Source organism: Eublepharis macularius, chromosome 4, assembly GCF_028583425.1.
Source record: "Eublepharis macularius isolate TG4126 chromosome 4, MPM_Emac_v1.0, whole genome shotgun sequence".
Lineage (NCBI taxonomy): Eukaryota > Metazoa > Chordata > Lepidosauria > Squamata > Eublepharidae > Eublepharis > Eublepharis macularius.
This window is the reverse complement of record NC_072793.1, coordinates 942,470-969,897: the sequence shown is the minus strand read 5'-3', so window position 1 is coordinate 969,897 and position 27,428 is coordinate 942,470. Positions and strand designations below refer to the sequence as shown.

At 45.7% G+C, this 27,428-nt stretch overlaps 2 protein-coding genes across 3 annotated transcripts in view; both read right to left on the bottom strand.

Annotated features, from left to right (window-relative positions):
• The window catches only part of LOC129329162 (aldehyde oxidase-like), a 78,952-nt gene that overhangs the window by 3,048 nt on the left and 48,476 nt on the right, over positions 1–27,428 (bottom strand). For both annotated transcript variants that reach the window (XM_054978602.1, XM_054978603.1), the window contains 11 exons: positions 23,208–23,295; positions 20,510–20,596; positions 17,420–17,611; positions 16,142–16,369; positions 14,537–14,632; positions 13,429–13,557; positions 9,876–9,950; positions 9,480–9,532; positions 6,679–6,793; positions 5,877–5,942; positions 925–1,113 (listed from right to left, as the gene is read on the bottom strand). In XM_054978602.1, the coding sequence (XP_054834577.1) occupies positions 925–1,113; positions 5,877–5,942; positions 6,679–6,793; positions 9,480–9,532; positions 9,876–9,950; positions 13,429–13,557; positions 14,537–14,632; positions 16,142–16,369; positions 17,420–17,611; positions 20,510–20,596; positions 23,208–23,295 (1,318 nt within the window). The remainder of the gene's footprint in view (positions 1–924; positions 1,114–5,876; positions 5,943–6,678; positions 6,794–9,479; positions 9,533–9,875; positions 9,951–13,428; positions 13,558–14,536; positions 14,633–16,141; positions 16,370–17,419; positions 17,612–20,509; positions 20,597–23,207; positions 23,296–27,428) is intronic.
• Positions 25,182–27,177, bottom strand: LOC129329163 (uncharacterized). Its single transcript, XM_054978604.1, has 2 exons — positions 25,368–27,177; positions 25,182–25,209 (listed from the first exon to the last, which is right to left on the bottom strand). The coding sequence occupies exon 1, from the start codon at positions 26,778–26,780 to the stop codon at positions 25,392–25,394; it is 1,389 nt and encodes a 462-aa protein (XP_054834579.1). The 5' UTR covers positions 26,781–27,177; the 3' UTR covers positions 25,182–25,209; positions 25,368–25,391.

Below are 27,428 nucleotides of genomic sequence, written 5' to 3'. Positions count from 1 at the left end.
GACAGGAGGGAACGACCTGCCAAGGGGGACTGAGGGCCAGCAGATCGGAGGTGGCAGAATGCCGAAGGGGGAGGGACATCTAGGTGCTGGGGATGTTCAGGAATTGGTCTCAGATAAAGGACTGGGGGGGAAAGCTTAGCGCGTGCTGGGTGGGTCACTCCCTTTCACACAATCTGATTCTGCCTTCTTGTACTGGGATGTCATAAATAGTCATATTTAAGTGTTGCCAAATCCCAAATCTTGAGACTCGTGCAGTAGGGCCTGGTGTCATTACATACGTTCACAATGCAGCCCAGTTAATTCCACTTAAGGGAGATCCTTGAACATGCAACCGTCTGAATTGGGCACCCTTGGCTAGAGTGTAGGAACAATGAAATCCAGATTCAAATCTCTGCTGAGCCACGGCTGACTTCTGGCTCGCCCCCCTCCTTCAGACTAACCTATCAGACAGGGCTTCCATGAGGGAAAGCTCCAAGCATATCAAGCTCGAGGGCCTAGGAAGAAGTCTGGGATATAAATGTCAGAATAATAAGTATGCCCCTGTTAGGAAACAATATTTTGTCCTGGTTGGCCCACTACCAGAAGTCCCAAGCGAATCTGCAGATCTGTCTGAAGGGAACCATTTTGCCCGACCATTTCAGCGGGAGCAATACCAGAGTAATCATGGCCACATGTTGCCGAACTAGGCGACAACTTCCTGGAACTACAACCAATGGTGAGTATAATCCTAACCACAACTATGCACACTTAGATCCTGCTAATTTCAGTGCATATATAAAGTGGCAGGCAAGACTGCATCCCATTTTTTTTTAAAAAAAAGATAACATTATCTTCCTAACTAAACCATGAAGAGCTTCTTTGTAGCTTTTACTTCAGTAATGGGGTTCTTCGGTGTTGAACGTGGCTTGGATTTAGGCTTCTTACCTTGGACGAGTAGATTGCTGTTGTGCTTTGGGAAGAGGCCAACAAGGAGACGCTGAAATATTCCGGGATATCACACACTGCAGGAATTTTATACTGATCTGGGCCTCGCGTGTAGAGGACTCCTTCTGGGGAGTATTTGATTTCCTCCGTTGTGTAAAGCCCAAGACCTTGTACAAAGGCACCTTCAATCTGCCAACGAGAAGTGACACGCTGGCTGCCACTGCTTTCAACTTGTGTAGTGTTTGCAATAAATTAAATCTTAAAAAATAAAACATATAAAAATGTGGTGATGGTGGAAAGTGCTGCCAAGCTGCAGCCACTTCACGGCAACCCCATAAGATTCCAAGGCAAGAGACAGAAGTGGTTTGCCAGGGCCTCTGCCTCTGCCCAGACACTAGAGTCCTTCCTTGGTGGTCTATCAGTTTGGTGTAGTGGTTAAGAGCACGGGACTCTTAAACTGGAGAACCGGGTTTGATTCCCTACTCCTCCACTTGAAGCCAGCTGGGTGACCTTGGGTCAGTCACAGCTCTCCCAGAGCTCTCTCAGCCCCACCCACCTTGCAGGGTGTTTTGTTGTGGGGATAATAATAACATACTTTGTAAACCACTCTGAGTGGGCATTAAGTTGTCCTGAAGGGCAGCATATAAATCGAATGTTATTATTATTATTACCCCATCCAAGTACTAATTAGGGCTGACTCTACTTGACTTCTGAGATATGACAAGTTCAGGCCAACCTGGGACTTCCAGGTCAAGGCACAAAAAACTGACTCCAGTTTAAAAAGATAGACTCGTACACTGCAAAGCGGGAAAAATAAGTTAATATTATGACTGTATTTCCAGATTTTTGAAAAATAAACATTGCACTGTATTGTCGAAGGCTTTCACAGCCAGAGAACGATGGTTGTTGTGGGTTTTCCGGGCTGTATTGCCGTGGTCTTGGCATTGTAGTTCCTGACGTTTCGCCAGCAGCTGTGGCTGGCATCTTCAGAGGTGTAGCACCAAAAGACAGAGATCTCTCAGTGTCACAGTGTGGAACAGATGTAGGTCCTTTGTATCTACTCAGGAGGGGTGGGGTTGAGCTGAGTCATCCTGTAAGAGTTTCCCAGGGTGTGGAATGCTAATGGCGGGAGGCTTCACTGTATCCTGAGGAGGTTCTTTTGCATATGGATTGGTACTTGATGTGCTAATCTTCTCTGCAGGGCTATTGTCGGGGATAGAATGTTTTGTTAGCCTGGTGTTTTTCAGAACTGGAAACCATGCTCTGTTCATTCTTAAGGTTTCTTCTTTCCTGTTGAAGTTTTGCTTATGCTTGTGAATTTCAACGGCTTCCCTGTGCAGTCTGACAAAGTAGTTGGAAGTGTTGTCCAGTATTTTGGTGTCCTGGAATAAGATACTGTGCCCTGTTTGCATTAGGCTATGTTCAGCCACTGCTGATTTTTCAGGTTGTCCAAGTCTGCAGTGTCTTTCATGTTCTTTTATTCTTGTCTGGATGCTACGCTTTGTGGTCCCGATATAAACTTGTCCACAGCTGCAGGGTATACGGTATACTCCTGCAGAGGTGAGGGGGTCTCTACTGTCTTTTGCTGATCGTAGCATCTGTTGTATTTTTCGGGTGGGTCTGAATACTGCTTGAAGGTTATGCTTTTTCATAAGCTTTCCCATCTGATCAGTAATTCCTTTGATATATGGCAAAAACACTTTTCCTGTAGGAGACTGTTTTTCCTTGGTTGTTTGATTCATCCTGGGTTTGATTGCTCTTCGGATTTCATTTCTGGAGTAGCCATTTGCCTGAAGTGCGTGGTTTAGATGATTAATTTCCTCATTGAGAAAGTGCGGCTCACATATCCGTCTTGCACGATCCACTAATGTTTTCATTATGCCTCTTTTCTGTCGGGGGTGGTGATTGGAGTTTTTGTGTAAGTACCGATCAGTGTGAGTTGGTTTCCTGTAGACCTTGTGACCTAACTGAAAGTTTGCTTTGCGGATGACCAAGGTATCCAGGAATGGGAGTTTTCCCTCGATTTCTTTCTCCATTGTGAATTGTATGTTCAGGTGGATGTTGTTGAGATGATTCAAAAACCCCATCAATTCTTCCTCCCCATGGCTCCAAATGATAAATGTATCATCCACAAACCGGAACCATACACTAGGTTTGTGGGGTGCTGATTCTAGAGCTGTTTTTTCAAAATGTTCCATGTAGAAGTTTGCTATAACTGGGCTGAGTGGGCTCCCCATGGCCACCCCATCCATCTGTTCATAGAATTCGTTGTCCCATTGGAAGTAACTGGTTGTCAGGCAATGGTGGAATAAGGCTGTTACATCCTCTGGGAAAATCTGATTAATAAGTGCAATAGTGTCTTTTACTGGAACCTTGGTAAACAGGGATACAACATCAAAACTGACAAGTATGTCTTGTGGATTAAGTTTCAGAGAACTGATTTTGTTGATGAAATCTGCTGAATCTTTGATGTAAGACGAGGTTTTCCCGATGTGGTCCTGCAGGAGATCTGCCAGATGTCTAGCTAATTCATATGTCGGTGAACCAATGGCACTCACAATGGGTCGGAGTGGGACTGAATCCTTATGTATTTTGGGGAGTCCATATAGTCTAGGCGGCTGTGCTTCAGTCTTGCATAGTTTTCTGTGCGTGTCGGGATGTAGTGAGGAATTCTTGATCAGCGCATTTGTTAGCCTGGTGATTTTGCAAGTGGGATCTCGTTTTAGTTTTTTGTAAGTGGAGGGGTCCAGGAGTTCCTTAATCTTCTTTTTGTATTCCTCTGTTTTCATGATCACTGTAGCATTGCCTTTATCAGCTGGTAGAATGATGATGTCTGGATCTGCATTGAGGGTCTTGATGGCATTTCTCTCTTTGCGTGTTATATTGCTGGTGGGAAGCTTTGCCTTTCGTAGAATCCTGGCTGTCTCTCCTCTTATTTCCTCAGCTTCCTCTTCAGGTAGATGACGAATGGCAGCTTCTACATTTGCAATGATGTCTTCCACAGGAATTCTGGTGGGGGTGACTGCAAAGTTTCCTCCCTTCGCCAAGATGGAGGTTTCTTCTGGTGAGAGTTGATGGTCTGTCAGATTGATGACAATGCGTGCATTGTCGAGCATTGGGCTTGTCTGTCTTTTTTCCTGTAGTTTGTTAAACTTCTGCTTCTGTCTGGATGTGTGGTTGGTAAAAACTTGTTCCATCTTCCTGTAGGTGAGATTATCGACCTTGTCCCAATTCTGACTTCTCATTTTATGGCTGGTGTTGATATGCAAGCAAAATAGCTCCTTGTCTGTGGCAGCAAGTTCTCTGCGGGTAGTGTGGATTCTCTCACGTAAGAGGGCCTGTTCTAGACGGTCATAAATGCGGTTCGCCTGTGTGGTTTTGAAGATTCTTTTAATTGTGAGAAAAGATGGAATGGTTCTCGTGTCCCTGCAGCATAGGAGAAAGGTTAAAGAACAGAGTAGATGTGCTTTCTTGTTCCGAAGTGTTTCCAATCTCCGGGTCTGTTGGAATGTTTCCTCCCCGTAGAGGTGTTTGATGTATTGTCGAAGGATTTCACGGCCGGAGAACGATGGTTGTTGTGGGTTTTCCGGGCTGTATTGCCGTGGTCTTGGCATTGGTCATCCGCAAAGCAAACTTTCAGTTAGGTCACAAGGTCTACAGGAAACCAACTCACACTGATCGGTACTTACACAAAAACTCCAATCACCACCCCCGACAGAAAAGAGGCATAATGAAAACATTAGTGGATCGTGCAAGACGGATATGTGAGCCGCACTTTTTCAATGAGGAAATTAATCATCTAAACCACGCACTTCAGGCAAATGGCTACTCCAGAAATGAAATCCGAAGAGCAATCAAACCCAGGATGAATCAAACAACCAAGGAAAAACAGTCTCCTACAGGAAAAGTGTTTTTGCCATATATCAAAGGAATTACTGATCAGATGGGAAAGCTTATGAAAAAGCATAACCTTCAAGCAGTATTCAGACCCACCCGAAAAATACAACAGATGCTACGATCAGCAAAAGACAGTAGAGACCCCCTCACCTCTGCAGGAGTATACCGTATACCCTGCAGCTGTGGACAAGTTTACATCAGGACCACAAAGCGTAGCATCCAGACAAGAATAAAAGAACATGAAAGACACTGCAGACTTGGACAACCTGAAAAATCAGCAGTGGCTGAACATAGCCTAATGCAAACAGGGCACAGTATCTTATTCCAGGACACCAAAATACTGGACAACACTTCCAACTACTTTGTCAGACAGGGAAGCCATTGAAATTCACAAGCATAAGCAAAACTTCAACAGGAAAGAAGAAACCTTAAGAATGAACAGAGCATGGTTTCCAGTTCTGAAAAACACCAGGCTAACAAAACATTCTATCCCCGACAATAGCCCTGCAGAGAAGATTAGCACATCAAGTACCAATCCATATGCAAAAGAACCTCCACAGGACACAGTGAAGCCTCCCGCCATTAGCATTCCACACCCTGGGAAACTCTTACAGGATGACTCAGCTCAACCCCACCCCTCCTGAGTAGATACAAATGACCTACATCTTTTCCACACTGTGACACTGAGAGATCTCTGTCTTTTGGTGCTACACCTCTGAAGATGCCAGCCACAGCTGCTGGCGAAACGTCAGGAACTACAATGCCAAGACCACGGCAATACAGCCCGGAAAACCCACAACAACCATCAAACATTGCATTGTTACCAATATTTCTATTTTCTGACTTCCTTTTCAATGTACAGTCTTGGTAAACCTAGACATTTGTGCCATGTGCCTCACTTCACATCTACATATTTTGAGTAGCAGTCATATGATTAATTCTGGTTTTAATATTGCTACATTTATGACAGGATACCCATTCAGTGCAGGATGTGCCCTTTGATGTGTGTGCAGATAAGAGATTAAGGACTCATCAGAAAAATTTTTAAGACATACCTGACCGATATCCACTGCAGGATTGATGCTGCACCCAATATCCATAACAATGTCTGTTCTGATATTCTGTGAAAAAGTACAAGTTGTAATTTGTATGAAATTAGGGGAGAGGAAGCAGGGCTACAGGAACTGAGAAAAACAGCTGGGCGTGTCATGGTTGGGTTGTTTTTTTGTAACAGGATAAGCAAGACCTGAAGAATGTTCAAAAAGTTCAGCTATACCAAACTTTTCAAACCTGACTTGGGGCCAAACTAGACGTGCAGGTTTTAAAGGGTTGGGTCCAGGTTCCTCAGACCCAACTGAAGTTTCTGCAGCCCCATAGCAGTTAAAAAGTAAATGGCTGTTAAAAATAAAGGAGAGCCCAAAGGGCCTCAGAATGCCTCTGTGGGGGGAGGAAGGGCTCCCCCTCCCCCCTCAAGCCATTTCCTCATGTCACAATAGCACAACAGGAGTGTCCCCCCCCCATTTTTACTGCTCCATGTGAACAGAATACTCCATGAGCAGCATTAAAAAACAGGGGGGGAAACCTCCCTCCCCTGCTATTCTGACATGGGGGACAGCTTGAGTCTCCTTAAGCATTGACCTCGTAAAGTCATCATGAGTCCTGAGGCCCTTTGGGCTCTCCTTTATTTTTAACAGCCATTCCCCAAAGCTGCTGTGTGGCTGCAGGGAACTTGAGCTGCGTCTGGGGAACCCAGACCCCACTCTTTGAAAACCTGCCCGTCTAGCTTGGCCCTTGAAAGTAACGTAGATGATCAGCTGTCGTCTTTTGCTTCCTTCCCAAGTGAAGTCCAGCGGTTACCTTGTGATCTCCAGTCAGACAGTCTATTTCAACCTCAGTGCAAACGGCTCCAAAAATGAAATATTCAAATGGGCGGCCTTCCCCTTTCTCCCAGTCCATGTCTGCATCGTAACCTCTGGAAGGAAGCGGAAAGAGCAGTGGGAATGAAAAGTATGGAATGGGGCCAGCCACAGCAATGACATTGTTCAGCATATGAAAAAAGATGAGGCCTCAACTTACTTGATTTGCTAGTGCATCAATATAAAAAAGGCCTTTCTTTGGATTAGTCCAAATGCCCACTTAAACCAATATCAAATAATGGCCAGCCAGTACACTAGCACACATGAAGGAACACTCCTCTCAGTCTTATGTTCGGCTACTCTAGCGTAGAAGTCCTGAAGATCTGAGACAAGTGCCTGGGGAGGGCACAGTTAGAGGAGGGATGTGACATCACATCCTGTGATGTCCCACCTAAGCCAAAGATCAGCTCCTCCAACTCCTCCTCTTCCTGTGAAGTTACTTCCACCCATCAAAACTAAAAATTTCCCACGTCATATCGCTTCCCCCACCTTTTTCTCCCCCCTTACATCACTTGCAAGGTTCTGTTTGGACGCCTGTAATGGGAATTGCGGAAGAAGGGTGTATTCCGAGGAATTAGTGGTGCCATAGGTCCATCCATCTTGCCTAAAGAGCCATATTTGGCTCACATAAGCCTTTGAATATGTGCCTTACACTACATTATGTCTTGTTGCTCTGTTTCACTTTCTGCTGATGCAGGCTCTTGCCAGCTGGTGCTGATTCTGGCTGAGGTAAGCTCTGACCTCAAAGAGCTTATATCTTGATCAGGGGAGGACCGGGCAATCAGGCCTTGGAGAAGTGCCAGGCGCTTGGCCTCATCAGTTCACCAAGGCCAGCTTGACACTGACCGCATTCCTTGGCCTTGGTCCTCTGATCAATCATCCCTCCCTTTAATCAGGCTTTGTTAGGGAGGGTGGCAGGACCAGGTGACCCTATCGACACTTTCATGTATATAAATCTGAGGCAGAGCCAGCCAAAGTCAGAGCCTCGGCACGGACTTCACTGCAGAGAGTGCCGTGCAGTACCGGGCCATCAGGAGTTTGCTCTTTGCTGACGGGGGGCTACCAGCAATCGTACAAGAGCATGGAAGCATGGGTGATATCTTTCTCTTCTCTTTTGTTATTCTTCCTAGTCTATGGGTGGTTTGTCTTGTATTTTGTATATTATCTCACTGAGCACTGACTTTCTTTGTACTGTTCTATAATGTGTGTAATAAACTTTCTTTCTTCCCTCAGCATCTGAGAGGTTATTGTGTCCAAATCCTCAAAAAGAACCACTGCCCCTTGGCAGAACAACGCCTTTGGTATGTTGTACTAACCATTGGATCCTAAATATATGTGCCAGAATAAGCGGCTGCTACCCAGTCAGGTTAAAAACCTTTCAAAATCCTCTTCAGCTTTTGTTGAAGAGAAAAATTCCCCTGAAGACTCAGGGCCAAGCTACAAGTCACGAATGACACTTTAACGGCAAGTGAACAGACTCACGTGTATTCCTCCCTGTTCACTTGTGCTCCACTTGATGTGAGTCTGTTCACTTGTCATTCGTCACTTGTAGCTTGGCCCTCAGAGGAGGATGGCAGCTAACAGCTGTCCTGTCCCTCTCTCAGTCCCCAGCCACCCTCCGGCCTTCAATGTCCTAACAAGTGATAATCACTCAGTTTATCCTCATCTCCATGATATACCATAAGAGAAGCAAGCCTCCTACAGCATTCAAACTCCAGGACTTCTCCTCCTACCAGCCCGTCTAGTTTAACAAGACCACCAATTCTCTGGAGCTGCCATTTCCTCCAGGCAACTCATCTCTCTAGCTTGGAAATCAGTTGTGATTCTGGGGCAACACCAGGTCCTACCTTGAGGGTGGTAGCTGTGTACTTAGTCTTATACATTCAGAACTCCCTAGTTTCACAATGAGAATATGGACTCTATAGTTTTCTTTCAAATAAATGAATCTATGAGAGACTTCTGTATGATAAATTATGCCCTGGTCTGGATAGCCCAGGTAAGCCTGGCCTCATCAGATCTTGGGAGCTAAGCAGGGTCGGCCTTGGTTAGTAATTGGATAGGAGACCCCCAACGAAGACCAGGTCTGCAGAGGCAGGCAATGGCAAACCACCCGTTAGCCTCTTGCCTTGAAAACCCCAGTAGTGGTCACTATGCCTTGAAGGCGCTTTCCATCACCACCACCATGATGAACTATACTTTAACTAAGTACATGAACCTCTGTGGGCAAGCCCCCCCCATAATGTTTTCCATCAATAATGTATTCAGACTTTCTGAGCAAATATCTTCTTCCTGAAGGTCATATGATATGGCCTGCACTCTTCATTTTTAAACCATAGCATAGCATAGCATAGCATAGCATAGCATAGCATAGCATAGCATAGCATAGCATAGCATAGCATAGCATAGCATAGCATAGCATGATTTTAAAAAGGTTACATCATCAATGCGCCCTGAGCCTGCAGGTGTGGGAAAGGCGGAATATAAATTGAATATAAATAAATAAATACAGTAAAATGAAAATATAAGCTCATCCATGCATGATCAGAGCGGTCCTCGCTTGGTGACGTTCTATTACTAACAGTGCCACCCTAAGTAGAGTTCTGTTCTGAGTCGATCAAAGTGAATGGGCGTAGAAAGGTATGACTCGGTTTAGGAGTGCACCAGGAGTCTCCTTAAGCGTTGACCTCGTAAAGTCATCACGAGTCCGTCAGGTGGCTTCAGCAAAGAGTCCAGATCTTTTACCTGAAATAACCTGTTGCTGATAGATGAATGCTCTGTTCAAAAGCTTCTTTAGCCTGTAAAAAATAATAAGCCTAATAAGCTTATGCTTGCTTCATGATACGCAACACAGATAGAACCAACTGTCGGGAGTTGAGCAAATCAGCCAGACGTTCCCGTCAGAGCGATAGGAGGGTAAATAGTCCACTGCTTGAAGATAGACTCCCTCCCAATTGAGATCACTTTTCTTTATCTATCTTAAACGACTAACTAATCTGCTTTCCCTAAGCCGATCTCATCAATGGTCACACACTTTCTCTCCCTGTTAGGCATCTTTTATTATGAACCAGCCCCCCAAATATTTTATTACAGTTCAAATATCTGTTGTTTTCCTGTTGGTATCCGCAGAAATAATCTTACCCATTCTTTCCACGAGCCCTTCGGATTCTGAGAAATGATACATTCAAGGCGCTTTAGAAGAGTCTGGCATGCGTTCTGGAGATCGGCAAGAACAGAAAAAAAGGAAATCTGGTTATGAAGTGACTCAGATTCTTCCATTTCTATTGTAGTGTATCTGAAGAAGGGAGCTTTGACCCTCAAATGCTTGCACCCTGACAAACTCGTTGGTCTCTAAGGTGCCGCTGGACTCAGGTCCTGCTATTTATACCACAAAAATCACTAAACATTAACCCACAGTTAATGGGACTGTGACACTAAGAGATCTCTGTCTTTTGGTGCTACACCTCTGAAGATGCCAGCCACAGCTGCTGGCGAAACGTCAGGAACTACAATGCCAAGACCACGGCAATACAGCCTGGAAAACCCACAACAACCATCATTAACCCACAGTGTTGGTGTCACGGGCTGGGCCAGCCCAAACAGGGTGGTTCAAGTCTAAGCACCAACACAAAGCCCAAGGGGAGAGTTCAAGGGTCAAAAGCCAAGTCCAAACTGTGGTCAGAGCATGAACTAAACACCAGGGCCGTTTCCAGATGGCTTACCTTCACCCAGGACGTCGCACCTCGTTGCGGGGAAAATGCGAAATATCACGTTTTCTCGCGTGAGGTTTGCGCGTCATCACACAAAACTCGTGCGAGGAAACGTAATATTTCACATTTTCCCCGCAATGAGGCTCAACGTCCTGGGTGAAGATAAGCCATCTGGAAACGGCCCAAGAGTGAGTCCAGAGTCCAAGAGCCAGGTCAGGTACAGTCCAAGGTCAGTTGCCAATAGTGTCAGATCCAAAGGCAGGCACGAGCAAGGTACACGGCACACGGAGTGGTTGCAGGTAGTTTGACACTTTGCTTCCACACCTGGCAGTTCCCTCAGCTCATCTTTTAAAGCCAGGCATGGGTTACAGCCAGCTGCTGAGGCTCCATCCTACTGCTACTCATCATCGCTCTCCAGCGGCTGGCATCGGTCCAGGAGACGAGCACTGCGCTGTCTCTCCTGCAGCTCCAGCCTCAGCCTTTGTCTGCGGCGTTCTTTAGGCCTGGCTATAAAAGCTGAGCTGAGGGAACTGCCAGGCGTGGAAGTAAAGTGTCAAACTACTTGCAACCACAGGGTGTGTGTGGGGGGAAGCCCCTGGCTGGGCTTCCCCTGTGGTGCTGGCAGTCCCTGACTGAGCTTCCCCTGTGGAAGTCCCTGGCTGAGCTTCCCCTGTGGTGCTGGGACTGGAGAGTACTGGGGGCTCTGCCTCAGCTGCTGGCTGTAGGCTCCGATTAGGCAGCAGCTGCGGCTCCTGATTACCAGCCTCTGCTGAGTCAGGGCCGGCTACATGGAGCTCCTCTTCTCTTGAGGAGTCCTGGCTGGCTACACGAAGCCCCTCGCCTCCTGAGGAGTCCTTGCTGTCACCGAGCCCAGACTGGGCCATGATAGTTAGAAAGAAGGTGCTTAGGAAAAAATCTAGAGGTCTACTTTATTGATGGTTGTTGTGGGTTTTCTGGGCTGTATTGCCGTGGTCTTGGCATTGTAGTTCCTGACGTTTCGCCAGCAGCTGTGGCTGGCCTCTTCAGAGGTGTAGCACCTAAAGACAGAGATCTCTCAGTGTCACAGTGCTACACCTCTGATGCTACACCTCTGAAGATGCCAGTCACAGCTGCTGGCGAAACGTCAGGAACTACAATGCCAAGACCACAGCAATACAGCCCAGAAAACCCACAACAACCATCGTTCTCCGGCTGTGAAAGCCTTCGACAATACGTCTACTTTATTCCTTCCCCACTTCCCATTTTTTCGGGGAAGCTCCATAAATGAATAAGCTTGGTGTGTAGTAGAAAAGCATGATGTTTGTCAAAACTGGGTATCCTCGGAACTGGATGCATAGTAGCCCACTGTATATTTGAACAGGCCTCCAGTTTTCCTTCCCACTAACTTTGGTAGCTCAGCAATATGTTTGTCTCCTCTACTAAACACAAATTCAATTCCAAACAGGAATACCATATAATTGAAAATTTGGCTACATAATGGACATTTATAGTTTTCCCAAGGTTGCAAACCTAACTAAGCACACCAACTTGAAAGTAAGAACTCTTGAATGAACAGAAGTTATTCACAAGCAACGACGAGTCCCTCTACACGAAACATCTTACATGAGGATGTTCAAGTGCAGGGAGATGCAATGTTAGCTGGGAAGCATAGTTTAAATTTCACCTCTCTACACAGGGCCAGTAGAGATCACTCCTCGGAGGGTTTGCCTCCCCAAAGGCTCTGTCAATTTTACCTCTCCTTCCGGAGCTGAAGATGAAATTAACAAAGCATCTGAGGAACGATCTCGGTAGGTTCTGCGCAGAGAGGAGAAATTATTTAAACTATGCTTCCCGCCTAACATCGCATCCCCCTGCACCTGAGCATCCTTGTATAAGATCTCTCGTACAGAGAGACTCTACATTAGGACACATACTGGGAATAAATTTCTGACTAAATAAGTACTAAAGTGGGTTGCATAGATTTGGTGGCAATCTGTCTCTTGCCAATATATTTCAGTATGCAAGAATGGATACTTAGAAAACTTTGATTAGATGGAAGATTAATTTTAATCATTTATATTCTACCCCTCTAAAAAGTTTGTGAGTTCTAATAAAACTGAAATAAAACAATAAATGTTAGACATTCAGAGCCATAAAATACATTTCATCAAACAGTTAGAAACAAAAGTAATCCTCAACGGTATTTATTTATTTACAACATTTGTATGCCACCTTTCTTCCCAAATCGAGCCCCAAGGTGGCAAACATTAAAGCAATAAAAAAAGAAAACATTTTAAAACAATTGAAATTTAAAACAACAGTTACAATAGTGTACAAACAATTCAAAACATACACATAGAGAGAAAAGATGGGGTCGCCAACAAGGTCCAGTAAGAAGAAAAGAGAAGCACAGGGCAACGGAGAGACGTTTGTTCATCCTTTCAGGCGCCAATGAGTTTCGCAATTAGCTTCATCAGGGGGTCTGAGCCGCAAACTTCTCTGGCTCAGATCCCCTAATGAAGCTAATTGTGTGACATGTTGGGATCTGAAAAGATAAACAAACATCTCCCCATTGCCCTGTGCTTCTTTTCTCCTTACTGGACATCACACACACACATACCCAACACAAAAAACAGACAGGAGGGCCAATAACTGTTATTGGGGGTACGCAAACCTCCTCCTCCCAAAGCTCAGTAACGTTCTTGGTAGCAAAATCACATCAGTTTATATAACAAAAGAAAAAAAATCACTAAAACCAGTATTAACTCTCCCAGTAAACCACACAGTGTGCTAAAATCACCCAAATGTCCCAAAGGATGGGTGTTTATTGGGTGTTTATTGCACCAAAAACCCAATAACGTAAATCCAATAATTGTGTGCTTTGCGGGAGGGCATTCCACAATGAGGGCACCGGCACAGAGAAAACCCTGTCTCTGGTCCCCTTCCTTCTAGGGCACAGAGAGCTGAACTCAAGGTGACCATCTTCTCTAATGATCACACTTTACCTTCACTGCCATTCCGTTGACATCAGTGCCCATAGATCCGACTGAAGCACAGGCATTCGGGACTGTTGTTGTGCTTGTCTCGCAAAAGTGGATATTGGACATTGGCATCTTTAATTCTCGGCTAGCAACCTAGCAAGAGGAATGAATGCGGTCATAATCTGCTTTAAGGATGGGCCGGGCACATATACAAAATGATCAAAGTCTGTTCAACGTATACTATTGCCTTGTATTTCTTTCAGGGACTGAAGCAAGTGGAATGGTGCCCGTGGGCTCCAACGCTGGGGCAGGAGGCAGAGCTGGAGAATTTCAGCTCCTGACTTGGGATATCACAGTAATTTCTGCCACCTTCTGGCTGGTAAAGCCATCACCCGCCTCCACCTCCTGGCATCATTTGAGACCAATTTGGTTATTGCCGCAGCCATCATCCCTTAGGCCTCCTCCCACCCAACCGTCATAATGGCCAGAAGACAAGACTTCTACCAGTTGTGACATAACACAAAACCAGGGGTTCTTTTGGCTGTAGAAAGCTTGTGTAGAAACCAGGATTCTCCTTGCAGTCAATGACTCAACTGCTGGCTTGCCTCGACAGAAACTAGTTGCATAACCTGTGTTCCAGCCACGTGTCTTTCGAGCTGGGGAGTTAACCAGGAAGGCACTGGGGAGTGTGGAAGAGGCCAGGATGCATTCATACATCATGTGAAACCACAGTTAAGATTAACTATGGTTAACAACCCAATTTTAAACTTGAGGTCCGTGTGTGATAGACCCCAGCTAACCATAGTTAGTGCCTGTATGCAGAGAAGCACAGCAACCACAGTTTGATATAAACCACAGCTTCACATTATGTCTGGTCTGTACCAGCACCTTTGGAGCTTCAAGAAGCTTACAAGTGCCCTCGTTTTGCAGGAAAGAACCATTGTATGCCGGGCGCAAAGAAACAGCCTGACGTGGCTTCACTGAGGCCAGTGGAATTGTGCCTGCAAGTAATACCGCCAGTGCGTGCTATTTTAAAGAGGCTTTTCCACAGCTGAATGAACAAAGAAAAAACAAAATCTCCTCAAAATTATGCTTTAGACGAGTTAACAAGAGAGACTTCGGTCCTTGGCACCTGAATCATTTTAGTGTGAAGTCCTTGTCCCATTTCTACGCCGCCGTGTGTCAAGAGCACGGACCCATCGGTATGTAAATGCACCAGCGCAGCAGCCTATGAAACCCAAACCAAAAAAATTGAAACAGTACTTTTAAAAATGAGCAGTAGTATTTTGGGGTATTAACTTTTGTCAATAAAACTACATAAAACTAACAGAGAACAGTCCGATTCTGCAGTTACATCTACTGAGAGACAGGATCACTGTTGCCAGAGGAACAATATATTATGCCAACACAGCACTGCCATTGTGTGAGATATAATATGCAGTAACAACGACCTGTTCAGAGGTACTGCAACGGCAGCAAAAGCAGCAAAGACTGAAGGCTGGTGTGTGGGGGGGCGCTGGGGGCGGGGAGGAGAATGTGCTTAATCCTGTTATTATTCAGGGATTGACCCATCCCACCCTAATCTGCAAAAGATGTGGTTCAAATTATAATCCACCAAAGACTGCAACTGTCCCTTACCTCTTACCACTCTATTCCCAGAGACAACAGAAGACACCCTAATCCTAGAGCTGAAAGACCGGCTCGCTGCCTAACGCAGGGACAGCTTAAAGCATCCCCGACAGGGATTCGTCCAGCTGCTCCTTGAAGACTGCCACGGAGGGGGAACCCACCACATCTCTAGGCAGCTGATTCCACTGCTGAATTACTCTTGACGTGAAGAAGTTTCCCCCAACATCCAGCAGGTACCTTCCCTCCTGAGGTTTAAACCCATTGTTACGAGTCCTGTCCTTTGTTGCCAACAGGAACAGCTCCCCTCCCTGCTCTAAGTGACAGCCTTTTAAGTACTTAAAGAGAACAATCCTGTCTCCCCTCAGCCTCCTCTTCTCCAAACGGAACATTCCCAGGCCCCTCAGTCGTTCCTCGTAGGGCTTGGTCTCCTGGCTGCTCTCCTCTGCACCCGTTCTAATTTGTCTACATCCTTTTTGAAATGAGGCCTCCAGAACTGCACACAAAACCCCAGGTGGGGCCTGACCAACGTGGTATATAGTGGGACAATGGCGTCCTGTGATTTGGATGTTATGTCTTTGTGGATACACTCCAAGATTGCATTCGCCTTTTTTGCTGCTGCATCACACTGACTGCTCATATTTAGCTTCCTATCCACCTGTATCCCAAGATCGTGTTCGTATCCACTGCTACCCAGAAGTGTGTCTCTTCTAAGGGATATCAGACTGCCTTCTACTATCACTGTCTTCTGCCAGCACACAAGGACTTTTTTGTTTCGCCTGGTGTTCCTCCTCTTTGCCTTACGCTTTCATTGGCTGTCTGGTGTTTTATGTGTTTTTAGCTCTGTCTTTAAAATGACTTTGTGATGTATTTTTATTCTGCTTGTTTTGGTGGCCCTGAGGGGGCAAAAAGGCACAACAGAAATGTTGCAAAAAAAAAAGAAAGAAATAAATCTTTCTCTGTGTCTCATTCCCCCCAAATAGATAGGTGTGCCGAGTGCCCAAACCACCCACAGATGTCTCCCAAGTCCTCCTTTAAGGGATGCTGTAAGTCCTTCTTTACGGAAGACTTTAACATAAAGATATTTATGAATATTTTCAAACAAACTCACCTGTCCTAGAGCACGTAAGCCAAAACCAACTGGAAACTTCATGGGTATAATGGCCACCCCTTTTTTCTTCCAGTAATTTTGCTTGTTGAATTCATTCACAGCCGCTCTTCTGCTGCGATATTCAGATTTCCCCATGCATTCATTCCAACACCTAAGCAGGTTCTCTGGCCTGAGCTCTTGTTTATAAGGAGTCAGTCCATTTTCTTTGTACATGTTTATTTCCCTAACCTGGAAGCAAAGAGTTGCAATAAACGCTGCACCAAAAGGTAAATTATGATGAGTTTTCTGGGTACATTTACATCAAGTCTGACCAAGACTTTCTGGGAATACGGGAGAAATTTGGTAGGGAGCCAAAGGACACCAGACACGAGCATGACAAAAACAGTGACTTGTTTTGTGACGCTACCAGGTCATAAAACAAGTATTATGGAGGAATTTATACAGTTGCAAACTGTAATACTCAAGACCATAAAAAGAGATTTTAATTCCAGTCACAAATATGGTTTATACTTGTTAAATTTGAAATAAAGGTGACCAAGTTCCTAACAACTGATAACACACCGTTTTCAACAGAAGGTGACATCTAGAGGTAAAGAGGAAAATAAAAATGTTAATCTCTCATGGTACGTTCAGCTGTGAGGCACAGGGCACCGCCCCTCTCACCTGGCGAGATTCTGGCAGGCCCCCTTCCTGGACCGGCTCATAAGTTGATCAGTAACGGGTGGTTCAGGGGATGATCATTAACCCATTCGTGTTAGTGAGACCAAAATTAGGAGAAAGTGGAAACAGTTGCTCCCTCTACCGGGAAGCTGGAATGGAAGAGTCAGTTACATTGCGTTGCTTCTCTCCCCTGTATTCCTGGCAAGGGCTGCTGGAAAATCTTCCATAAGGTCTGTGACAGTTCATGGACATACATGTTTCTAGGGTTGCCAGCCTCCAGAGGGTGGCTGGAGATCTCCTGGAATTACAAGTGATCTCCAGCTGACAGAGATCAGTTCCTGTGGAGAAAATAGCTGCTTTGGAGGGCGAACGGAAAGTGTTTTTCTCCTAGTTGGGGTGTCTACCTACCGTTTCTTCACCTTTACACTGGGAGTGCCTGCTTGTCTGGGTTAGCTTTTCCTCTACAGGCCTCTTTGTTCTGGGAGCTCTGGAACTACTGTTCCCATTCATACTTTCAAACCACTTTCCAGATTCCTCTTGGCAACAGTGTGTCACTTTTGTACTTGTTCTAAAAATTTCATAATAATAAGCATCCCATCTCCCTTTCTTTCTTCTCACCTGCTCAGGTAATAAACCACATCTGGCTGCCACACGTGTTATCCAGGCTTCAGTAACCAGTCCTCCTTGTGGGAAGCCAAATCCCCGGAAAGCTGTGTTGGATGGCAGGTTCGTCTTGCAAGCATGAGCACACGATCGCACATTTGGGATCTTGTAGGCATTATCCAATTTTAATAGAACTACTTCTGTAACCTACATTATAGGAACATTAATGACAGGACGTTAGAGTTGTAATAAGAACAACAACAAAAACATTGGATTTATATACCACCCTTCAGGATGACTTAACACCCACTCAGAGCGGTTTACAAAGTATGTTATTATTATCCCCACAACAAAACACCCTGTGAGGTGGGTGGGGCTGAGAGAGCTCCAGAGAACCGTGACTGACCCAAGGTTACCCAGCTGGCTTCAAGTGGAGGAGTGAGGAATCAAACCCAGTTCTCCAGATTAGAGTCCTGCGCTCTTAACCACTACACCAAACTGGCTGTCAGCTTATATTATGAGCTAAAGTTATTTGAAAAAAAGAGTGGTTAAGAAACTTGAACCAGGAAAGAATGTTTTATGTTGCAGAATTTTTTTGAAAGAATTAAAAATGCCTTAATTTTCTGCAAAGAAAATTACAATACAGCCGATATCGGAGTGATAGAGTTGTAAACTGTTGCATCCTATAATATATTAACACAGTTATATCGAGATGGGTAGCCATGTTAGTCTGTCTATAGCAGTAGAAAAGAGCAAGTCCAATAGTACCTATAAGATTAACAAAATTTGAGGTAGAGTATGAGCTTTCGCGAGTCGCAAAAATGCGGTCCCTCAAAAATGCACCAACAAAACAGAAGCCAAACAGCCTGCTACCATGTTGAAACTGGAGACGTGTGGAGGGAAGAGGAAAAGCTGGCAGCGTTTGGTGAACGGGCCAGCCCTTTTAAGGACGTGCGGAAATGGACATAGTCACTCACAACCAGAATACTAGCAAGCTTATTTGGGTAAAACTTTGTAATACTGAAAATGTCGAACTCTTCAACAGTGTATTATCTTCATAACATTATAACCTATTAATTGTGGACAGAATTAGTCACATTTGAATAAATATATAGCCAAAAATATGTTTTATACGCCTACAGTATACACAAGAATAACCATTCTTTAATGTTATAGATTGCCTTATAAAAAAAATCTTTACATTACCTATTCTCAATGAGTAAAACCATTTCTTAAAAAGCATTGATTCCATTCATTCCAAAAGAGAACATATTTTGCAGGAATGGATTTTTTCCAGTGCTCCCCAAAATTTCATTTTTTCCCCAGTATTTGGAGAATAGAAAGGATTTCTTTCCAAATAGTTTCAGGGTTTCCCCCGCCCCCCCAGGCCTTTGCAGCTCTATTCTCGGCCACTTATAGGCCGAAGCAGGTTTCCGAGGGTGTCTGCTACCTGGTGTCAGGCCTGAAGATAACATTTATCTAGAATATCGTAAGTGACAAGCCATGCCGTTCCTCCGCTCTGTCTCCCACCCAATGCGTCAGCCATTTTGTGAACATTTTACAAGATTTATTTTATTTTTTTAATTGCTTTCTTCGGAGATGAAATACTCTTCTGCTGTGTCACTCAAGAGCAGAGGTGGGCACGAATCGCAATACGGAACAAAAAAAATGCATGAACCGGGCCAATTCATGGTTAATGAAAATGCGGTTCGTGGGGACACATTTTCCATGAACTCCACAACTTTTTTGCCCGGTTCATGAGAGTTGTGAGTGGTTTGTGAAACCAGACAGACTGGCGCCACTGCCCGCATGGGGTGTGTGAAAGTGACAGCCCCGTTCTCCTGCTGCCTGCAAACGGCAGGAGAAGGGGGCTGTCTGTTTCAAACACCCCGCGCTGGGTTCAGCTGATGGGCTGAAGCCAGTTCGGGACATGTGAAAGTGACAGCCCCATTCTCCTGCCACCCGCGGGCACAGGAGAACGGGACTGTCACTGTCACACGCCCTGCGCCAGGTTCAGCCGATGGTTCAGGCTGCAGGGTGTGTGACGGCATTGTTCTGTTGGACTGATCCCATTGTGGTTGTGATTTTGTTGGTTCTGTGAATTTAGATGTGTGGAGTGCTTAGTGAATAATTGCCCTGAAGAAGCGTGTGCTTGTGAAACGGGGATATATATGATGCAGGCATGAACCCGTAGGCTTATCGAACGGAGCTGACTTGCCTTCTTCACTTGGAGAATTGTCCACACAGGAGCACGACAACTTGCCAAGAGAACTGAATCAGTGTGGCTTTCTTGACTGAACCAACGTTATTGTCTGTGTGACTTTGTTATTTGGCCCCACGTGTCCATTTTGCATATTGAACACTAATCAGTTCATGTGGAACAATTCATTTATGTATTTACTTATTTAATATATTGTGGCGTTTGATAACTGGATGATATATACACGAAACTGACAAGATAAAACGTACTTTTGCATTTTCTATATTGCTGCCTTTTCCTTGGTTTTTGGGTGTGTGAAAGTGACAGCCCCGTTCTCCTGCCGCCCGCAAGCAGCAGGAGAAGGGGGCTCTCACTGTCGCACACCACGCGCTGGGTTCAGCTGATTAGCTGAAGCAAGTGAGGGGTATGTGAAACTGACAGCCCTGTTCTCCTGCTGCCAGCGAGCATCAGGAGAAGGGGGCTGTAACTGTCACACACCCACAGCTGGGTTCAGCCGATGGGGTGAAGCCTGCACGGGGTGTTTTGAAACTGACAGCCTTCTCCTGCCACTTCTGGGCAACAGGAGAGGGGGGCTGTCAGTTTCTTACACCCCACACCGGCTTCAGCATCAGCAGCCAGTGCCGGGGTTTGAAATGCCACGAACCACGAACCAATTCATGAACTAGGAAGAGTTCGTGGAACTTCGTGGTTCACGGAACTTGACAAACGACGAATCACATGGTTTAATTTTTTTTTGTTCATGCCCATGTCGACTCAAGACCAGAAGTAGTTGTGTATTGTGCAAGCCTTGAGGCAGTGCCACAAAGGGATATGGAAACTCTCCCCCGATTTCATTAACAGAGATTTCTGACACTATTGGAAAATCAGCTTAGAGAAGTACTTACCAAAACAGAATCATCAGGAGTACATCCTCCGTTAATGTACACATTGACATCTGCAGCCAAAATTCTGCCATCATTCATGAAGCCGATCTGAATTAGATTAAATGTTATTCACTTATTTAGAGCTCCATTATATTGCTATTCTCCACTTAGCTCTTAACTGTACACCAGAGAATAAAACAGAAACCAGTCCTTTAAGTGGACCATTTTACCTTCTTACGGCTGTGACAGGCAAACCAGGCCTATTAAAGAGATGACATTTCAAAAGCATCCCTTCGCTATTGTGACCTAGCTGGTTCTAATGAAGGCATTAAGCTATTTTGCTTGTTTTAAAGCGGCAGCATCAGGTAAAAAAGGGATATCAAGGAGAAAGCTTCTTCTAAAAAAGCTGTTCTGTGCAAAAAAAATCACTGATATTTATGAACTCTGTCGATGCAAAGTAATGAGACATCTTTAGAATAAAACTGGTTTCCAAAAAGTGCCTGTGTAAAAAGGACAAATTCAACAGATGCACTTTGTGTGCATACACAACCTGTGCATTGTAGCTGTTTGTTTTACCAGAAAGATTTCTCAGCTCTTTTTGCGACTGGCATTCAAATTTTTAATGGAAACTGATGGCAAGTTCATTCTTTCCCACCAACGAGGCAATTTTATGCAATTAAATGTGTACAACTATACATGCAAATTGAGCTTGTTAATGAGTTCACTTTACATTCATCTGCCTGCAGTCAAGGATTCTCTGTTGGCAGTAAATCTCCAAACAGAACAAGGCAAAAGGAATACCATTTGCCACGCTCACTTTCCTCGCTCAGCTGGGGGATATGCAGCTCAAGAGAAAAGGGGAGCAAGCCCACTGCACAGATCCATCGTATCATTTAAAATCTGATGTCTGAAATAAGAGGCTTAGGTCTACCTCCACAGTCACTGGCCTTTTAAAATTCAAAGGGACTGGAGATGTTAACAGCTGATTGATAGACCTGGCTTCCCAGGTCTACCTTCATGGGGAAATAGTGGCTCAATTATTTCCTATGACTGGTTGACCTAGCCTGGGAGGCCAGGTCTACTAGATTAAGAGTTAGTCAGCATCCCCAGTCTGCTTACATTTTCTATAGGGATAGACCTGCCCTCCCACCTGATCTTCCTCTCTCTCCCTCTTGGCTTCTAGTGCCTGAAACCCCAAACACCTGAAATCCTGGGCGATGAATTTTCATTACTCCTAGAATTTGGGAGCATTTGGGACCATTCTGGATATCTCGAAGATAACTCAAAACAGCTAATTTCTGGTTTAATTTTCAACTTGGGTATATCAGAAGACATACCCCTTAATACTTAGAACAAAATTCTTCCTTCCAGTCTTCTGTATCCAGATGATGACATAGGCTATCACGCTGAGAGCCAGTTTGGTGTAGTGGTCAAGAGCGCGGGACTCTAATCTGGAGAGCCAGGTTTGATTCCCCCACTCCTCCACTTGAAGCCAGCTGGGTGACCTTGGGTCGGTCACAGCTCTCTCAGAGCTCTCTCAGCCCCACCCACCTCACAGGGTGATAATTGTTGTGGGGATAATAATGACATACTTTGTAAACCGCTCTGAGTGGGTGTTAAGTCATCCTGAAGGGCTGTATATAAATAGCATGTTGTTGTTGTTGTTGTTGTTGTTGTTGTTGTTGTTATTCAAAGGCAGAATGGAGCTTTTCTGCCTCCTTTCATGCCGGAGCCCACCGGTCCCCACAAAATGCTGCTCCTGGGGGGCAGTGGACCCTGAGGATGGACACGAGAGTGGTCTGCAGGAGGCAGCAGGAACTGCCAATGTAAGCGTCATGAGAGATGCTTTCACAAACGTATCCACACTTTGGGTATATGTGCTGCTGTGCATTGCGCGCGAGCCAGAGTGGTGCGGCAATAGAGTGTCGGGCTATGATCTGGGAGAACCAGGTTCGAATCCCATTCTGCCACGGAAGTTCGATGGGTGACCTTGGGCCAGTCACACCCTTTCAGCATGATGTACCTCACAGGATTGTTGTGAGAATAAAATGAGTTCTTATTGGGGAGAACGTCAGGGTATAAATGAACCAAATAAAGAATGCAAAAAACCCTCATCTTCATCAGCATCTTGTGGACACACTGGATGAGATCTGTAGGCTAAAGCATATCTGGCTAATAAAGAAGACAGCATAAATGTTTTTCCTAATTACCACTTTAGGGGGCTGGGTAAAGAAATCTAGCTATTTCATTACAATATTTAGAATTTACTTTTGAACAAGCTGAGTTCTTCAAATAGATCAGTGTTCCTTCCAACAGTTCTTCAATGCAGACAGAGGCTGATTCCGCACACGTTGGATAATGCACTTTCAATGCACATTATCAATAGTTTAAGGTGGATTTTTTGTTCCGCACACAAAAAAATCTGTTCCAAATGATCTATAAAGAGGATTGGAAGTGCATTATCCAACGTGTGCGGAATCACTCCGAAATTAAGAGATCTTTCAACATTCTGTCAAGTTTGGCCCTGGGAAAGAGCGGGTCACTTAGAGCAACCCACTGAGCCCACACCTGAGGCAGGATACGACTCCTCTTTTCTCAGCTCCGCCTGCACCAGCCTACGTGAAACTATTCTGAACTGAACTAAATGCACAATTTGCCATTTAAATATTGTTTTTTCCTACAATCCACCTATAGCACGTAGGTGTGCCCCACTGCTTACTTTGTACTTGGCAATGGCAGGGTGCCGGCCTCCACAGAGTAACATATCAGTGCCTCTGTCCAGAACGCAGCGAACTGCGTGGCCCGTCCTAAAGGGGAAAAAAGAAGGGGGTGCAATTAGTTGAAATTTTTGTACTTCATCCTGTGATGTTAGAAACCCAGCTTGCTCAACCCAACAGAGCAGGGGTCCTCAACCTTCTTGAGCCTGTGGGCTGCCCTGGAATTTTGAGACGGGGTGGTGGTGAATGCCAATCCAAAATGGCTGTCAAGGAGGCAGCTATCAATACCTCTTCCTCACTTGGCCAAAGAATGATAGGCGGGAAATAAGGAGAAATGAAGGAGAAGTCGAGTGGAGGAGGGGGGAGAAAGAGATTGGGGAATATAAAGAAGCAAAGGAACGCCAGGGAGATGGAGAAAGAGACCGGGAAATAAAAAGAAGGAAAGCCTGAGGGGGGAATGGAACCACACACTGATTTCCTCCATCAAAAAGAGTCCAGTAGCACCTTTAAGACTAACCAATTTTATTGTAGCATAAGCTTTCGAGAATCAAGTTCTCTTCGTCAGATGCATGGTACAGAAACTGGTCAAATACAGAAGAGGAGCGGGGAGGAGAGAGAAGATGCAGTTAGGGGGGGAGAGGGATGTAACCAAAACATTCCTTTGCTAGTAAATGTAAACATCTCCTCTTGGTATGGAGATGAATTGGCTTGTGTGAGGCTTCAAAGGAGTTTGCCGTGTTGGTTTGTAGCAGCAAAACAGCCAGACCATCCAATTCCAATGTAGTATAATATAACCGCACAGAAGAATGACGATGAACGTGTAATTCCGTCCCAGTCTTGGCCAGAGGTGGGGGGCAGGGAGACTGAAATCTGCTAAGGCCGTGGAGCAGGGTTGTTAAGAGAAATTCTCTTAATTCTTCTTTATCTCGTTTCTCCTTGAAATTAAATAATGCTTTTCTTTTCCTCTTTCTAGGAATTTGGAGTCAGTTTCTAATCCATTATCTTTTGATCAAAGAGAAAATTGACAAGGGGCAGGAAGGGAGGGTGTGCAAAATCACGAAATTTCACTCTGCAGATGCTCAGAGGCAGGTAATTTCTTCCCAAGCTTTCCTATCTTCCTGTCAGAGCATCATCTTAGGGTGTATAACATAAAACTACTGCATAAAACCACTCCCGGCACTTGTGTGATGACATCACTTCCAGGAAGTGATGTCATCACACTGGTTTTAGGCATGCTCCCATGCTTTGTGTGGGGCTAATTCTGGTCCATTTGGGACCAAAAACTGGCTCCAATGAAGCGCGGACCACACATGCAGCCACATGCAGCCAGTGTGACAACATCACTTCAGGAAGCAATGTTGTCGCACGCCACCAGGAGCGTGCCTGGTGCATGCTTTCCCATGTTGCCTGCCAGTGGCAGATGATCCCCGGGGGGCTTGCCACCTCCTGTCAATTGCCAGCAATGTGGCGGATCCTTGGGAGTTTGCCTGCCATTGGCAGGCAACTGGGAACTCTGTTAGCCTGTACTCATACATCACAGAAAAACCAGAATCATGCATTCCCATCCTAGCATTAAATTGTGGTTTACAATGTCATCCTAAATGAATGGGCTTAGAAGGATGTAACTCCACTTAGGACTGCACTGTTAGTATGCCTGTTTCTTGGAAAGAAACAACCCTCAGTTTGTTAAACAGCCACATTCAGCTACCATCACAAAATGGAGTTAGATCCAAGAATTCCTAAACCAAAAACGGACTCCAGTCATTCCTTAAAGACTAAAAACAGGTTTTACTTACCATAACTGTTGTTCATCTAGGTCTTCCGTGCAGGCACACATGGGACTGCGCACGCGCAGGCCTGCCGATACCGGAGATTTTAATAGCTAAACACCACCAGGGGGCGCTCCCGCCTCTCAGCGCGCATGCGCGGCCGCTTTCCCCGCCGAAACGGACCTTAAGAGGCGGAGCGCCCCTCACATACCCTCAGTTCCTCTTTCGCCGCCCCCTGCAAGGTAAGTACCAAGAGAGTTAGCGGGGAAGGAGGGAGGGCATGTGTGCCTGCACGGAAGACCTAGATGAACAACAGTTATGGTAAGTAAAACCTGTTTTTCATCTACGGTCTTCCTGTGCAGTCCCACATGGGAAGATTCCAAAGCTAAATACCTGGGTGGAGGTGACGCCAAAGCATCACTCAAAGATGGAGTGCAGAACTGCTGTGCCCACCGCTGTCTCCTTTCTATCTAGGATGTCCAGCGCATAATGCTTCACAAAGGTATCCGCCGAGGCCCACGTCGCCGCCCTGCAGATGTCCTGGAGTGGAACACCTCTGAAGAGAGCCGCTGACGACGCCTGGGACCTGGTGGAGTGGGCATGCACTTGCAAAGGACAAGGTAAGTTAGCAGCAGAATAACAGGTCAGTATAGCCTGGACCACCCATCTAGAGATAGTCTGAGCCGAAGCCCGGGTACCCTTCTTCGGTCCAGCAAAACAAATAAACAAATTAGAGTCAATCCTAAATGGTTTTACCCTATCTAAATAAAATAAAATGGCCCTGCGAACATCCAAAGAATGAAGGGCCGCCTCTGCCTCAGAAGCCGGAGTCGGAAAGAAAACCGGCAGAACCAATTCCTGAGATAAATGAAAACGGGATACTACTTTAGGTAAAAACTCAACCTTTGTACGAAGAACGACCTTCTCAGGGTGAAATTTCAAATAAGGGGGCTCGCAAGATAACGCTGCTAGCTCCCCAACCCTCCTGGCTGAAGTAGCCGCAACCAAAAAGGCCACTTTCATGGACAAAAAACGAAGTGGACAGGAAGCCAAGGGTTCAAACGGCTTAGACATCAAACGAGTCAGAACCAGGGGCAACGACCACTGAGGGACCAAAGCCCGCACAGGGGGAAACAAATTATTCAATCCCCTCAAAAATAATTTGGCAGAATAGTGGGAAAAAACAGACTTTCTATCCACTGGAGGGTGAAAAGCAGAGATGGCTGCCAGATAAACCTTGACTGAGGAGTTGGCCAAACCCTCCTGTTTTACCTCCCACAAAAAGTCCAAAATCTCAGAAAGGGTGGACTCAAAAGGATCCAAACCCCTGCGACTACACCACACAGAAAATTTGTCCCACTTAAGGGCATAAGACTGCCTGGTAGACAAACGTATAGCATTTAAGAGAACATTAGTCACAGCCTCGGAGAAGGCAGCCCCGGCCTGATCAACCACGCTGTGAGTTTGAGTCTCCTGATGTCGTGGTGAAGAACCCCCCCGCAGGTCAGGAGATCGGGAACCACCGGGAGACGGATCGATTGAGTCTGTAGACTCAGAAGGGAGTGAAACCATGGTTGCCTCGGCCAATACGGGGTCACCAGGATGACGGACGCTCTGTCCCTCTGGATCTTGCTGAGGACCCGTGCCAGAAGCGGGAACGGAGGGAAGGCATAACACAGGGGACCTGACCAACTTAACTGAAACGCGTCCCCACTTGATTCTGGGCCTACTCCTCCTCTGGAACAATAAGCTAGGACCTTGCGATTTTCCACAGTCGCAAACAGGTCCAACTCTGGAGTCCCCCATTCCGAGAAGATAGGGGCGAGATACTTGTCCTGGAGGGACCACTCGTAGTTTTCCCTGTGGAGCCTGCTCAGGTGGTCCGCCATGGAATTCTGCACCCCCGGGATGTGAACTGCATGCAGCCAGACCGCATGATCTATGGCCCACTTCCAGAGTCTCATCGCCTCTGTGCAGAGAGCCACAGACGCCGTGCCACCTTGCTTGTTGATGTAAAACATCGCCGTCGTGTTGTCGGTCAGGACCTGAACGGACTTGTTCCGCACGACATCTGTAAAGGAGATCAATGCATATAAAATTGCCCGTAACTCAAGAACATTAATATGTTCCTCACGTTCAGATTCAGACCATAACCCATGGGCATAAAGGCCAGCACAGTGAGCCCCCCAACCGAAAAGGGAAGCATCGGAAGTAACGGACAGATGAGTTTGGTGAAAACCAAACTCCATCCCTTTAAATAAATTAGCATCATCCAGCCACCACTCCAGGGAGGACAGCACCCCCCTAGGGACGGAAAGTCTCCTATTTTGAGAATCACGGGCCGGTGAGAATACTGAATTGAACCACAATTGGAAGGATCGCATAAATAACCTGGCCAGCGGAACCACAGCCGTAGTAGAAGCCATGCAACCCAAAAGGGTCTGGATAAAGCGA

Excerpts from the sequence above, each read along its gene's own strand:
- LOC129329163 (XM_054978604.1), bottom strand. The coding sequence starts at position 26,780 with ATGGGGGACTCCAGAGTTGGACCTGTTTGCGACTGTGGAAAATCGCAA.